Source organism: Oryctolagus cuniculus, chromosome 21 (assembly GCF_964237555.1).
Source record: "Oryctolagus cuniculus chromosome 21, mOryCun1.1, whole genome shotgun sequence".
In the NCBI taxonomy this organism is placed as follows: domain Eukaryota; kingdom Metazoa; phylum Chordata; class Mammalia; order Lagomorpha; family Leporidae; genus Oryctolagus; species Oryctolagus cuniculus.
In genome coordinates this window covers 31,063,931-31,079,398 of record NC_091452.1, presented here as the reverse complement: position 1 = coordinate 31,079,398, position 15,468 = coordinate 31,063,931, and the positions used below count along the sequence as shown (strand labels likewise).

Below are 15,468 nucleotides of genomic sequence, written 5' to 3'. Positions count from 1 at the left end.
GTACAGGGGTGGGGCAGCCCCAGGGCTGTTGAAATAGAGAGGGCCTTGGGAGGGCACCATGAGGCCATTTCTCAGGAAAACAACAGGGATTGGGTGTTGAGCTACCCCTCTCCCCACCTCCCCAGCCTTGAGCCTCAAGGGCCCTCGAGGCTCTGAAGGATGCTGGTGCCAGCAGCTGGGCTGACTGGAAAACGAAATACACCCTCAGGTCCAGCCCAGGATGCCTGCATTCAATCCTGTTTCCTCCCCTATGGCCCCAGAACCCAGCCCCCAACAGCTAATGGGCACCTGCTGGGGTCTTAATGAGCCGGCTGGGGTTAATGGGTTACATATTCACCAGCCTCCCACTGGCTCTCAAAGTCCACACTGACCTGGCTCAGTGGCCGGCCTCAGCCACCGCCTTTTCCAGCTTTGACACCTTGCAGCTCAGGAATGGCGCCGGAGAGGGCAACAGGTCCTCCAGGAGCCCCCGCGGGTCACAGAGAAGACTCCAGCTCCTGCCGTGGTGGCGCCTTCCTCCTGGAACGTCCCCCACCCCCACCCCCGCACTGCGAGCCCAGCTCTGGCCGGATTTCCAAGGCACCCATGCTGGTGTTTGCCTCTGCCTCGGTCTCAGCGCCTGGGGCACCTCGTCCTTGATGGATTGCGTGGTCAGCCAGCCTCCTGAGAAGCCAGGACGGCATTTTAGCGGAAGAAATGGGTTGAAGCTGGGGCCGGGCTGGTGGTGGTGGCTGTGGCAGGGCAGGGGGCTGACTCTGCAGACCTTGACCTGAAGGCTGGGAGGAGGCACAGCCCCCCCCAGCCCCACAGGGGTACCACCCCGTCTCATGCAGAGGACAGGAGCAGGTGGCCCCAGCACCCTCTCCTTCACACTGGCACTCGCCCCAGGAATCAGGCAAGGGGGATACAGAAAGACTCCCCTAAGTCTTTTACTTCGGGTAACCAGAGTCTTTGGAGTGACAGCCCCTAGACCCCCCGACTTGTAGCCCCAAGAGTCGTGGAGAGGGCATGTTTTGGGGAGGCAGGGTGTCCCCTCCTCCCAGGGAAACCTTTGGCCTGGATCTGCTCTGTGCTGACACCCAGCATCTTTCCTTTTTTTTAAAGATTGATTGATTGATTGATGTGAAAGGCGGAGCCACAGAGAGAGAGGGAGAGACAGGGAGGCAGATCTTCTATCCACTGGTTCACTCCCCAAATGGCCGCAAAGGCTGGGAACGGGCCAGGTTAAAGCCTGGAACTCCATCCAGTCCTCCATGGCTGGGGTGGTGGGGATCTTGTCTTCTCAGGTACATTAGCAGTGAGCTGCATGGGAAACAGGGCAGCTGGGACTCGAACCAGCCAGCAAAAACCCAGCCTCTTTCGTCCCTGCCCTGGCCACCGTAGGAGCTGGCCCGGCCCCAACCTCACCTGGAATAGTTCCTGTGCCTTTAAAACCTCCTCCCACCCTGGGCCAGCCAAGGGAGAGAGGGGAGGAGCTGGGTCGCAGCTGGGGATGGGGACTTGGTTCCTTGCTGGTGTGGACCCAGGAGCCTGGAGCCAGGCGGGCGGCTGGCTGGCTGTGTTCCAGTGCTATGTGACCCCGAAGCGTCCGCTGACCCTCTCTGAGCTGTGGAGGAGCTCTGGCTTGGGGCTTTCCAGAGGTTTCTGGGGGAGGCGGAGGAGAGGGGGGAGGGCTGGGTGCCATCTTCTGCTGTACCGCATGCTAGCCGTGCTCTGGAGGAGTCCCGGCCTTGGTCTGCCTACCTGCGCAGTGGGCGTGAGCTTCAGGGTGAAGGGAGTGAGACCAGTGTGCGTGGTTGCTGCAGAGGGGCCGCGCAGGTAGGCAGAGCCCCCGGCGTGTTTGCCGGGACAGGCTCTGGGCTGGAGTCTCTGTGTCTGGTCTGATAAATGGGTTTGGGATCTTCTGCCTGGGCTTCCCGCCTGCTCTGCCTCACGTGTGTCAGAGGGGTGGTGACAGGGGACTGGGGGCAGATGGGCAAGGATTGGCATCGAGCCCCTTGACTTTCTCCCAAGAAGCCATGGCTGGGAGAACGCACTTGAAATTGAGAGGGAGGAATGCAGCGTGGAGGAGCTGAGGATCTGCAGCCCCTGGGGGCTGGGTGGGCAGCCCTAGGGTGGAGCCTGAGCTGGAGTGGACCCCACCCCTCACTACCCTACCCCCACCCCAGGCCACTGTGTCCTCAGGGCTGAGCTGACCCTTCTCTGGGCTCTGGCTGTGAGTGGGGGTGGGGGCAGGGCAGAGCCAGTTATACAAAGGATTTTGCCATCTTCTCCAGGGGGCGCCACCACCTTCAGGTCACAGGGCTCGGGATCCGGGTCAGGGCACAGGTGGCCTTGCCCACGGGTTTCCTGCGGGTCGTCATTCTAGGGAGCAGGGGTTTTTATTTCCTAACGCCGGGCGGTGGGGTAGGCGGGGGGGGGGGGGGACAGATTCAGGGCTGGGTAGCGGTCATGTGCGGCGTCCCCACAGCACCCCCCACGGGTGTAGGCCGGGCTGGGAGACCCCTGTGCTCTCCACATGGGGGCTGGCGGGGTGGGGGGGGTGAGTGGCGCGACTCCGGGGCCAGCTGACCTTGGGCAAATTGCTTCCGCCTAAGTCTGCTTTTCCTGTCTGAATGGGCCCGGGGCTGCAACCCGGCTTTCCCTCGATGACACAGACTTCAAGCGGGCGGTTTAGGATTAGCAGAGAATCTCCAGGCCGGCTGCTCTGCTGCGTCCCGGGATTGTGTTGGGAGGGGGTGGTGCTGCCGGCCGAGTCAGCATCTCTGGGTGAGTGAGGCTTGCACATTCCTGGGGACAGGGAGCTCATCACCTTCTGTGCACAGCTTGCCCAGGGCGGCCGGGAGTGGGGGTTGGAGGAGGGGGGAGAGAGAGCCATGACTCAGGGAGCCAGTGACCCTTGTTCTTGGCAGGTGAGGGCCCAGGGGGAATGGAGAGCAGTGTCCAAGGTCCCCTGGGCCGGGCCCGCCGCTGCTCCTGCTTCCTTGGTGGGCTGGCCAGGGACATGCAGCAGCTTGGGGTAGGTGCAAGGTGGCCAGGCTGACACTGCTAGCCTGTGTGAGGTTGGGTGGGCTCTGGCCTCTCTTTGGGTCCTAGGCTTTTCACTGGGTTCCTGTGGCCTGGGGCACCAATGTTCCTGGGTGGACAGCAGAACCAGTCTGGACACTGGAACACCACCACCACCACCACCACCACCACCCCCCCCCCCCCCCCGCCTGCCCTGGGCCTTGTTCCGGGCAATTGCAGGGTGTGGTGAGGCCTCTCAGGTTCAGGTTCAGGTTCAGGTTCAGGTTCGGGGCTGGTTCGGGGAGGGGGGTGCCTTCCCCACTGCTTTAGGAGCTGTTGTCTGGGACACTGCAGCTCTGAGTTCAGACTCTCCCCTAGCAACTGAACGGGACGGGGGTGAGGCGCAGAGGGGCGTTCTGACCCTTTGAAGGGGGCCGGGTCTGGAACCCCTTTCCCAGGCTCCGGGTCCCTCCCACCTCCGGCCCAGGGCCCTCCCAGGGCGGGTGTGACCTTTAGTCACCTGCAGAAAGCCAAGTCACTGTGCCTCCTGCTGTGACTCCGCCTGGCTGGACCTCTGAGCGAGGACCGCCTGTTCCACTCTGTCCAGACGCATCCAGCTGCCCCTTGGGGATGCTGGGCGCACCCCGGCTGGCCTCTTGCCTGCTCTGGGACTAGGTAAGCTCAGAGGTCTTTGGGGTCCCACTGCCCCTTCCTGCACCTGCAACCCCCTGGGAGGTGCCCACCCCCAAAGCAGCAGGGGCGGCAGGCGTGGCTTCTCCCAGGAGGGGCTGGGGGGATGTGAATTTCCCAGGCGGTCAGTCAGCCCTGCTTCCTGCAGCTGAGGGTCTCTTTTGGACCCCCACTGCCCCTAGGGCCTCAGGTGAGCCCACCAGGGCCACCAGGAGGTGGGGGTGTCTGGGTTTGAAGCCCAGCCTTGCTGCTGACCCACTCCCTGGCCTCAGTTTCCCCTCCTAACTCTGATGGGGGTGGGAGCCCCGCCTCTGGCTTTCATATCCTTTTAGTGAGTCTTTGAGAAAACCAGCGGGGAGGGGGTAGGAAATGGTAGCCCAGGCCACCAGCAGGGAGTCTTCCGCAGCTGTTCTGGGGACTGCAGCTTGGAGGAGGGGGCGGGGCCAGGCCTGTGGGGTGGGGAGGAAGAGGCGGGGCCAGTGCAGCCCCTTCCCTCTCCACAATCTACTCCTCTGCTCCTTGGGAGCCTCCTAGGGCCCTGGGGTGGACAGGGACAGACAAGGAGACTACAGTGCCGCTCTCAGGGGGTCATTGCTATCTCACCCCAGAGCCCTAAGGGAAATGACAATCATGGCCTCAAACCATGAGGCTGGACCCCCAAGGCACCCAGTGGGATTGCGGGCTGCGTGGGCCAGAGCAGGGGGACACTGACCCGGCCCAGCCGCCAACCTCCAACACGTGCTGGGAACGGTCTGTCAGCAGCGATTGAGGGCACACGCTGCTGGCCCGGCTTCCGAGCCACTTGGACCTCCCAGCATGGCTGCCTCCATCAGGAAGCCTGGACCCTGACCAGGCTGCCCACCAGGCCCCGGGGGGCCGTGTGTCCAGTCAGCCGTCAAGCCTGGGCAAGGGTGTGGACCATCTCTCACGCGAAGAGGGCGGGGCCCCATTGGCACTTTGGCCAGACGGAGTCGTCCGACTCTCCAGGAGGGATGCTGTCTGGAGGGTGGCCAGGGAGAGGCTCTGGGTGCTCAGGTTTCAGGCTCTCGGGTGGCGGTCCAGGTGCAGAGGGGCTGCTGTGGATCCCACGGTGGGGACATGCCATGGTGTCTGCTGGGCTCCCCACCCCAAGCCTGGGGGGAGCTGCACCTTCCGTGCTGGGGTGGGGCTCTGCAACCCTGAATGAGGGTCAGGGTCGTTGAGAGAGGGACCCAGCCTGTGTTCCCTTGCAGGGGCTTGTGGCCGACACCTGCTGTTTTGGAGGAACCTGGGTCACAGCCCTCACCTGCTGCCACAGCCAAGGGTACCTGCCTGGGCTGGCAGGAAGTCCACAGGGGACATGCTCAGCAGGCGAGAGCCCTCCCCTGCCCCGCTGCTGTCCCCATACCCCGAAACCACCCCCCCCAATGCAGCCAGTGTTTGCACCTCCTGCGTTCTAACCCACTTGATTCTCTCCGCAGCCCTGGCCAGCGAGACCACTGAGGTTGCAATATCGGCCCTGCAGCTGCAGCAGGTGACTTTAGATGCACAGGGGCCCCTCAGCCCCTTCTCAGGCACCTGTCATGCTGGGCTTGCACCCAAAGCTCCTGTCCCCTGCCTGTCCTACTCAGTGCAAGACTCTGGCCTGTGTCTGGGAGGATTCCCCGGAACCTGTGGGTGGCTGGCAGCCTGGCAGGAGGCAGACAGACCTAGCCAGAGACGCGTGGGTGGTGGGAGGTCACCGAGAGCCCCCTCCGCTCTCCCCCCACCTCCCTCCCCAGGGGTGTGGGGGGGGCAGGGCCGGTTCTGCTGCAGGTCCACCCTCCTGATTTTTCAGCAGGACAAGGAGGCCTGGTCGGGGAGTCTTGGAGAAGATTCTGTGACCGCGGGCTCCTGCAGGGTGTGAGCGGCAGCCATTCCAGCCAAGCCCTCTCGTCTCCAGGAGCCGCTTGGGGGGCTCCTGTCTGTTAACTGGCCGGTGAGTCCCAGCCCTGCAGGGGCTTGGTGGATGCTGAGCCCCGTGCTGTGCAGTGGGCCCCCGGGAGGCAGAGGAGACTGTGCAGAAGTAGGGGCAGGTGAAGTCTTGTTGGGAGGGGTCCTGTTGGAGATGGGGGTCTTTGCTAGAGATAGGGAACAGCGATGTGGGAGTGCAGAGATGGAACCTGGAGCTGACGGCAGAGGGAAGGTTCTGGGCTAAGGTCTGGGGGCTGCAAGGAAGGAGACAACAGGCCCTGTCATTCTGAGGCCTGATTGGACTGTGCCCCTGCAGGTGGGGTCGGCAAGCGCCCCCTGGCCGGCAGAGTCATGAAGAAGCCGTTCGTGGTGCTGGGCCTGCTGGCCGTGATCCTCGTGTTGGTCATCATCAGCCTCGCCATCTGGCTGCCCTCCACCTCCAGGCAGCCAGAGCATGTCTACGCCAGGGCGGCCGTGGCCGCCGACGCCCCACGTTGCTCCGAGATTGGGAGGTGAGTGGTGGTGGTGGGGGCGCTGGGCTCCGGGCAGGGCTTGGGGCCAGCTGGGGATATGGGCCCTGGGCAAGGCTCTGGCCCCTCTGCTACTTGGTTTCCCCAGCCCTAAATAGACTGCCTGGATGAACAGCATCGTGCACGGGCATAGTAGCCTGGCCTTTCTCCTTGGGCCCTCTCGGTAGCTGGTGGTCAGGGCAGAGTGGGCAGGGACCAGCAAGGCCCCTTTTCTCAGCTCTAAGAGGGTGAGGGGGCTTCAAAAAGTTCATGGAAAATGCACACCAGGAAAAAAAACATTGTGGATTTAAAAAATGTTTTGCAGTGAAATACACATCTTTTAATTCTATTTTTCCACAAATGATTTGAAGACCCCTTGTGTCTGTCTCTATGGATAAACTTTTATTCTTTTTTCTTAAGATTTATTTGTTTATATGAAAGACAGAGTTACAGAGAAAGAGGGAGAGGAGAGAATCATATGCTTCCATCTGCTGGTTCACTCCCCAATTGGCCACAATGGCCCGGTCTGGGCCAGGCTGAAGCCCGGAGCCTGGAACTCCATCCAGGTCTCCCACATGGGTGGCAGGGGCCCAAGCACTTGGGCCATCTTCTGCTGCTTTCCCAGGTGCATTAGCAGGGAGCTGGGCTAGGGCTTGAATTGGCACTCTGATATGGGATGTTGGTGTTGTAAGCAGTGGCTTAACCCTTTGTGCCACAATGCTAGCCCCTAAGTCTTTTAAAAATAAAAGTTCTTGAGGCTGACACTGTGGTGTAGCAGGTGAAGCAGCCACCTGTGACACTGGCATCCCATATGGGCACTGGTTTGTGTCCCAGCTGCTCCACTTTCCTATCCAGCTCCCTGCTAATGCACCTGGGAAAGCAGTGGAAGATTGCCTAAGTGCTTGGGTCCCTGCCACCCATGTGGGAGACCTGGATGGAGTTCCAGGCTCCAGGCTTCAGCCTGGCCCAGACCGGGCCATTGTGGCCATTTGAGGAGTGAACCAATGGATGGAATATTATCCCCCACCCCCGTTACTCTGCCCTTCAAATAAATAAATAAATCTTGAAAATAATAAACCTCTTCTGTCCTTTTCAGGGCAGGGAGGCAGGGGGAGGTGAGTGGCAGGTGCACCCAGGAGGCGGGGCCCCAGGGGTTCTCACCAGCCCCTCCATGTCCCTGGCAGGGATGCACTGCGGGACGGCGGCTCGGCAGTGGACGCGGCCATCGCGGCCCTGCTGTGCATGGGGCTCATGAACCCCCACAGCATGGGCATCGGGGGCGGCCTGTTCTTCACCATCTACAACAGCACCACGGGTGAGTGGTGGGGCTGAGGCGGGGGGCGGGGCCAGTGCGTGTCCATCTGAGGCTGCGCTTGGGCTGGGGGAGGCAGCTGAGCAGCCGCCAGGCGCATGGGGGTGGGCAGGGACAGGGGCTGGGGCTCTTCCTGCCTGCCCACCTGCTTCTTCCTCCTAGGGAAGGCTGAGATCATCAACGCCCGTGAGGTGGCCCCGGCGCTGGCCTCTGCCAGCATGTTCAACAACTCCAAGCAGTCCCAGGAGGGTGAGCCTGGGGTGGGGCGGGGAGGGGGGAGTAGGGAACTGGACCCGGTGCAGGGCAGGGCGGCAGCTTTGGAGCCTCTCCCACCCCTTCCTGGCCTCAGATGCCCCCCCACCATGACCACTCAAGTCTATCACCATGGAGAAAAAAGGACAGGAGCGTCCGTCTTTTCCTGCCAAAGCCTCCCCTCCAGGGCCACCAGCAATGACAGGTGCCCTCCGTATCCGTGGGGCTGTGTCTGTGGATGTGGCCGACCACGGGTCAAAAACATTGGGAGGGGGGAAAAATTGCACCTGTGCTGAATGCTTGTCTTCGGTCCCTAAATGCAAACACAGCAGTCCCTAAACAACTATTTACATAGCATTTAGGTCAGATTACAAAGCAGAAGTCACCCACAGATGATTCAAAGTGTGTGGGAGGGTGGGGTGGGTTCTATGGAAATTACAGAGCATTTTCTAGGAGGGACCCGAGCGTCAGCGGGGTTTGGTATCCTGGGGGGAGGGGTGGGTCTTGCAGAGGGGGGGAGGCAGAGGAGGAATGTTTTGTTCTTTTATATATATATATATAATATATATATATTTGCTTGAGAGAGAGTTACAGAGAGTGGGGGAGAGAGAGGTCTTCTATCCACTGGTTCACTCCCTAAATGGCTGCAATGGCTGGAACTGAGCCAATCCGAAGCCAGGAGCCAGGAGCCAGGAGCTCCTTCCAGGTCTCCCATGCAGGTACAGGGGCCCAAGGACTTGGGCCATCTTCCACTGCTTTCCCAGGCCATAGCAGAGAGCTGGATCAGAAGAGGAGCAGCTGGGACTCAAATCAGCACCCATATGGAATGCCAGAGCTGCAGGTGGCAGCTTTGCTCACTACGCCACAGCGCTGGCCCCCGAGCGCATTGTTCTAGCAGCTCTGACGTACCAGGGGTCACGAGGAAGCAGATGCCCTGCTGGGTGCTCTTCCCTGTGAGCCCCATGTTTAACAGTGGGGAGGGATGTATGTTGATTGGTTTTACAGGTGGGGTGCTAAGGCCCCAGAGAGATTGTGCAAATTGGCTGAGGTCACACAGCTGGGAGGCAGTGAACCTGGGGTTGGACCTAGGCTGTCTAAATCCTGTTATTTTTAAAAATTAGGGGGGGGAGGGGCTGGCGCTGTGGTGTAGAAGGTAAAGCCACCGTCTGCAGTGCTGACATCCCATATGGACGCCGGTTCGAATCCCGGCTGCTCCACTTCCGATCCAGCTCCCTGCTCATGGCCTGGGAGAACAGCAGAAGATGGCCCAAGTGCTTAGGAGACCTCGTGGGAGACCTAGATGATGCTCCTGGCTCCTGGCTTCAGCCTGGCCCACCCCTGGCTGTCACGGCCATCTGGGGAGTGAACCAGCAGATGGAAGACCTCTCTCTGTCTCTGTCTCTCTGTCTCTCTGTAATTCTGGCTTTCAAAATAAATAAATCTTTTAAAAAATTATTTATCTGAAAGAAAGACAGAGAGAGAACTCCCTTTTTCTGGTTCACTTCCCAAATGCCCTCAATGGCCAGGGCTGGGTCAGGCCCAAGTCGGGGGTGAGGAACTCCATCCACCAGGGAGGCAGGGCCCCAGTTACTTTCAGCATCACTGCTCCCTCCTGGGGTCTGCATTAGCAGGCAGCCGGGGCCCCCTTCCAGTGCTTTTAACAGGCTCCTCATTCATTCATTCACTCACTCACTGTAGGGCTAGCTCTGCCCAGCATGGAGTGCACCTTGCAAAATCAGATCTGGCAGCTGGTTTCCCACGGAATCCCGGGTTCCTCCAGGCACAGCGCTGGAAGGCAAAACCCCTGAGTCAGATAGGGAGGTTGGGTCCAGAGAAGGGACTGGCCCGAGACTGGGGCTCATGTCTCAGTGCCAGCACAACAGAAAAGCCTGGGCCTGGGCTGGGGGTGGCTCTGAGCGCGAAGGGTGTGGCTGTGGCTCTGTAGGGCTGATACAGAACCCCAGACCCACAGGAACCCATGCATGCTACCATCTCCCCCGTCCTGTGCCCTGTTCTGCGTGCTGCCTGCCCAGCCCAGAGTGGACCTTAAACACCTCTGGTCCTTCCCAGCCTCACTGACACTGTCTGTGAAATGGGTCGGGGAATGTGTGCCCGCTAGTCTTCCCGCCGTGCACCTGCTGCGCGCGGCCACTAACGCAGTGTTCTGTCTCCCCAGGCGGGCTGTCGGTAGCAGTGCCCGGCGAGATCCGCGGCTACGAGCTGGCGCACCAGCGGCACGGCCGGCTGCCCTGGGCTCGGCTCTTCCAGCCCAGCATCCAGCTGGCTCGCTACGGCTTCCCGGTGGGCAAGGGGCTGGCGGCAGCGCTGATCCGAAGCCAGGCCGTGGTCGAGGCGACACCTGCACTGTGGTGCGTCCGCGGGCAGAGCACAGATGGGTCCCTTGTTCTAAGCCCTGTGCTGCTTGGAGGCGGGCCGTGTGTCTGAGTGATGGCGCCACCCGCCTCTGACAGGCACTGGCTGTAGTTTGTCCTCGCTGGTGGGGGAGGTGGTGCGGCCGGGTCTGCCCCATCTGCGGCCTCACGGGGGCGCCTCTGCCGCAGCGAGGTGTTCTGCCGCAATGGGAAGGTGCTCCAGCAAGGGGAGACCGTGATCATGGCGCGGCTGGCCGACACCTATGAGACGCTGGCCCGCGAGGGCGCCCAGGCCTTCTACAACGGCAGCCTCACAGCCCAGATCGTTAAAGACATCCAGGAAGCTGGTGAGCAAGGCGGCCTTGGGACCCCATGGCGAAGCCTCCCCAACCCTCCCTCCCAGACCCAGCCGCCTAAAACCGTGCAGCAGGTGGAAGCTGGAGCCAGGAGGACTTTCTGGAGGAAGTGGTGCCTGGGCTACACGTGATTTGGTCAAGCAGAGAGAGGAAGGGACTCAGAGCAGGGGAGAGAGACCTCCGGAGAGAAAGGAGGGATGGGGGTGGCTTTGGCCAGAGGAGTTGGAGGGGCCTGTGGGGGCGTGGCAGTGGCTGCTTTCTAGGGTCATCTTGTTAGTGTTTCACAGAGGCGGGGATAAGCTTATCACATTTTCTGCCGATGCTGAGGCCTGGGGCTGCTTCCCAGGGCCGGGGGAAGATGGTGGCCTACACTTAGGAGAGACCCTGCAGCCAGAGCGAGTAGAAGAGGCCAGTGAGCCGGGCAGGTGGAGGTTGGCAGCCATGCGTCTGGCCATGAGTGTTGAGCACCATCAGGGAGGAGAGAGGGGCTGGGAGACAGACTTGACAATAGGTAGCTACCTACCTCAGGGCCTTTGCACTGCTGTGCCCGACAGGTGGACCAGTGGGCAGGCCCTCCAGGGGTGGCCAGGGCTCCCCTACCCCGCTTAGAGTGTACCCAGGCCTCCCCGCTCCCCTGGTGCAGCTCCGTCCCCCACCACGGGCCACCCTGGCCCTGGCCCCCACTGCTTGCAGGAGGCATCCTCACAGCCGAGGACTTGAACAACTACCAGGCCGAGCTCATTGAGAACCCGCTCAGCATCCGCCTTGGCGACTCCGTGCTGTACATGCCCAGCGCCCCGCTCAGCGGGCCCGTGCTGGCCCTCATCCTCAACATCCTCAAAGGTGAGCGGCCCCGCCCCCACCCCGGCAGAGGGAGGGGCCTGTGACACCCCCTCCCCCTCCCCCTCCCCCTCCCCTCCCCCTCCCCCATTGGCCCGGGCCTCACCACCTCACCACCTAGCAACCTTTGGTTTGGGACACCTTCAGCCTGCTGAGCTCTCTCCGGGCCCCTGGCTCTGACCCCCCAGGGTACAACTTCTCCCCGGCGAGCGTGGGGACGCCCAAGCAGAAGGCACTGACGTACCACCGCATCGTGGAGGCCTTCCGGTTCGCCTACGCCAAAAGGACCCTCCTCGGGGACCCCAAGTTTGTGGACGTGACCAAGGTAAGGGGCGGAGGCCCATGGAGAATGAGCTCCCAAGACCACCGCAGCCTCATCCATTGCTGCAACAAGCTTTGCTTGCAGACCTACTGTGTGCTGGGAGATGGGCTCGGTGGCCCTTGGTCCTGGGGTCTCTGCCCTGTGCTACGGGGGTGGCAGCTGGGGGCAGACGGACTTGACAGTGGGTGATCGGTGCTCCCTGTTCTGGCCGTGTTCCTACCTCAGGGCCTTTGCTCATGCTATGCCCTTGGCCCAGGAGATTCGGGAGTGGATGATGCTTGGGGCGGGGTAGAGGTGGGGAGTGGTTCCAGCTATCATGTCGGAGGCCCTCGTGCCAGGGTGCCTGGCATTCCAAGGTGGACTTGTGCCCTCCCTCCCCCCACATTGACCTCTGACTCACCCGGGGAGGGCCCCCGCTGCCCAACAGCCCCTCCCAGCACCCAGATGGGTTCTGCGTCTCTGTCCCCTCCGGCTGGTGCTGCCTGGCGTCTTGTCTCTGTCCCCGGCTGTGCCTTCCCTCCCAGCCCTTGCACCCCCTTGCTGCTCGGAGCCACGCTTCCTGTTTACAAGGGCCATTTCCATGGGAAAGGCAGGCTGCTGTTCTAGAACCTTCCGGCTGCAGCCCATCCAGGCTGTTGCAGACAAAACGAACCCGAACCCCTGGCCCCGCTCCCGCTCTGCCACCTTGCTCTGTCCGTCTCCACCTGTCTCTGTCCACACACCTGCTCTTCCCCAGCTGGTGACAGTGGCCGATGTCACACTTCCGGCCGTATCACCTGCCGGAGCTAGGAGCGCTTCACACGCCCCCATCAGCGCGTCCCCGAGGGTCCCCGTGTCCTCTAGGTTCCAGGGGCCCCTCAAGTCCCCCTGGCGATTCTGCCATGACGTCTCTCTGAGTCTCTCAGCCTGGAACAGACCTTTGGCTGTTCTGGGAGTTTCCAAGGACAAGGGCGTGGCTTTCCATTCCCTGGGCTTCCTTGAGTTGGTCACTGAGTCCCTGGGGTGTGGGTGGGGGGGCTCTGTGCTCAGCCTCCGGAGGCCCCTCCTCTCCTCTCAGCCCTGAGGACCCCATGGCTTTGAGCAGCTGCCTGAGGACCAACGTCTCCGGCCCGACCTTGCCTGTGAACTCCACACCCCTGGGTCCTTGGGTGTGCGACAGGCGCCCGCCCCACCCCAGTGTTTCCCTCCCGAGGCTTCCACCATGATCTCTTGCGCTTCTGAGCCACTAGCAGGACCCTGTGGGAACGCCCCTGGCTCGCTCTCTTTGGCTCCAAGCCCGGTTAGCTCAGAGCAGAAGTCAGTGTCCTTATAAGTCCCTGGCCTGCCTCCTCTAACCCCTCTCCCTTCACCCATTTCCTTCCCTGCCTGTCACTCACAGGCCTGTACTGTACCTCAGGGGCTTTGCATTTATCCTTTATGTCTCATTCTGGTCTCCTTGCAAATGTCACCTCCTCTAGGAAGCCCTCTCTGATCACCCTCTCCACCCCCTCCTTTCTGACTTGAGGTTTGCAGCAGCTTACCTGCTTGGTTCTGCTCTCTGCCACTGTGAGGGCAAGGATCTATGATATGGGGTGGGGGCATCCCATGTGCCAGTTTAGCCCACCCCAGGTTTTTAAAATGCATGCATATGAGAGATCTTCGAGAAGTTCATTGGAAAAGCGTATTAAGAAAAACCTATATGTGGATTTCAATATGTTTGGGTCCCAAATACACTTATCTTTAAAAAAAAAAAAAAAAGTCCTTTTTCACTTGAGAGATAGAGTTAGAGAGAGAGAGAGAGGTCTTCTATCTGCTGGTTCACTCCCCAGATAGCCGCAATGGCCAGGGCTGGGCCAGACGGAAGCCAGGAGTCAAGAGCTTCTTCCGAGTCTCCCACGTGGGTGCAGGGGCCCAAGCACTTGGGTCATCTGCTGCTGCTTTCCCAGGTGCATTAGCGGGGAGCTGGTTGGGAAGCTGAGCAGCCAGGACTCGAACCAGCGCCCCTATGGGAGGCCAGTATAGCAGGCAGCGGCTTAACTTGTCAGACCACAAAGCTAACCGCTAAACTTACCTATAATTCAGTTTCCCATGAGCCTTTTGAAGTCCCCTTTGTGACTGCATGAACGAATGGACTCCCTGTGGCGGGTCTGGAGGCCTGAGGGACACAGGGACATTCCAAGTTGCTGGACGGTGACAGGGACAGGCTGCTAAGGGGCCCTGTGCAGCCCTGGACCCTGGGGAGCCCCGAGGGTGCGGGGTGCACAGGAGGGCTGAGACGGGGAGCCACGGTCGGTTGGGGACTACCTGACGCCTGCTCGACAACCCTGTGCCCCCTCCCCGCCCTCCCTCCCCCCCACCTCCTCAGGCCAGCTCTGGGGTCTCGGCAGGTGATCTCCAACATGAGCTCCGAGTTCTACGCCGCTCAGCTACGGGCCCAAATCACCAACACCACTCACCAGACCGCCTACTACGAGCCGGAGTACTACACGCCCGATGGCGGCGGCACCGCCCACCTGTCCGTGGTCGATGAGGAAGGCAGTGCCGTGTCTGCCACCAGCACCATTAACCTCTAGTAGGACTGCCTGGTGGGGGCTGGGCAGTGGGCCGGGGGCTTCCCCCACCCCCTTCCTTGAGGCCTCCCAGCTTGGAGGGGTGGGTAGGGCCAGGCTGGGCGGAGGTGGGGGTGGGGTCCCGCCCAGCTGCTCTGACCTGGTCCCCGCTTGTAGCTTCGGCTCCAAGATCCTCTCGCGAGTCAGCGGGATCCTCTTCAATGACGAGATGGACGACTTCAGCTCCCCCAACATCACCAACCAGTTTGGGGTGTCACCCTCGCCGGCCAATTTCATCCGGCCAGGTGCGGGGGTAGCGACGCGGGTCTGGGAAGGGGCTGGCAGCCTTTGTGCGCGGACAGGCCGGGCAGGCAGCCGGGCGGCTGACTGCTGTCCCTGTCTCCTCCTCTGGGCCCCAGGGAAGCAGCCGCTCTCGTCCATGTGCCCCACGGTCGTTGTGGGCCCTGACGGTCAGGTGCAGATGGTGGTGGGCGCCGCGGGGGGCACGCAGATCACCACGGCCACCGCGCTGGTATGTGCCCCGCCCCGTCCGCCGGCCCTCCGCAGCCCCGCCCCCAGGCCGCGCTGACCACAGGCCCACCCCTGTCCACCCTTCCCAGGCCATCATCCACAACCTGTGGTTTGGCTATGACGTGAAGCGGGCCGTGGAGGAGCCCCGGCTACATAATCAGCTCCTACCCAACACCACGACGCTGGAGAAGGACTTTGATCAGGTGGGCGGGGCCTGGGAGGCAGAGTCATGGGAGGGCAGGCAGGGCAGCCTGGCCTGGAGACCTGGGTCTCCCTGGGAGGTCAGGGAGTGGGCAAAGAGTGGTGTGTCCTTGTGCCTCCTGCCGGGGCCACCCTGAGCCCCTGCAGGATGAGGGCCGACACCTGCTCCAGTGGGTGCCTCCAAACTGCCCTTCCTGGTTACCTGGCTAGAAATGGCCCCACCTATGTCTTCAAGGCCCATGACCCCACAGGCGCCATCTGAGGCATTGGGGCCTCCTGAAGCCGCCTTCTCCCCCCCCCCCCCCAAGGCGGTGATCACAGACCTGAATGGCCGGGGCCACGAGACCCAGATCACGTCCGGGTTCATCGCTGTGGTGCAGGCCATCGTGCGCACGGCCAGCGGCTGGGCAGCTGCTTCCGACTCCAGGAAAGGTGGAGAACCAGCCGGCTACTGAGTGCCCAGGGAGACCGGTGGCCCAGGGACCAGATCCATGCCAGGCCCAGGAGTGGGACTTTGGGGACAGTGCCTCTCCTGTGAGCAGCAGAACAATGCAATAAATTGGGGGTGCTGTGCCAGGCTCTGGGTAGCCTCGCTGGCCCGACCCCCACTCTCTGGG

At 61.7% G+C, this 15,468-nt stretch overlaps 2 protein-coding genes across 2 annotated transcripts in view; one reads left to right on the top strand and one right to left on the bottom strand.

The window, feature by feature from the left end:
• The window catches only part of LRRC75B (leucine rich repeat containing 75B), a 25,489-nt gene extending 20,452 nt beyond the window's left edge, over positions 1-5,037 (bottom strand). Inside the window, 2 exon segments of the mRNA XM_070066298.1 lie at positions 4,626-4,695; positions 5,004-5,037. Of these exon segments, the coding sequence (XP_069922399.1) occupies positions 4,626-4,695; positions 5,004-5,037 (104 nt within the window).
• GGT1 (gamma-glutamyltransferase 1) lies at positions 3,435-15,468 on the top strand. The gene is made up of 15 exons (XM_051837113.2): positions 3,435-3,681; positions 5,157-5,209; positions 5,516-5,653; positions 5,945-6,140; positions 7,322-7,452; positions 7,612-7,698; positions 9,878-10,070; positions 10,263-10,420; positions 11,123-11,272; positions 11,458-11,594; positions 13,958-14,142; positions 14,297-14,424; positions 14,539-14,651; positions 14,740-14,853; positions 15,160-15,468. The coding sequence occupies exons 4-15, from the start codon at positions 5,980-5,982 to the stop codon at positions 15,304-15,306; spliced, it is 1,704 nt and encodes a 567-aa protein (XP_051693073.1). The 5' UTR covers positions 3,435-3,681; positions 5,157-5,209; positions 5,516-5,653; positions 5,945-5,979; the 3' UTR covers positions 15,307-15,468.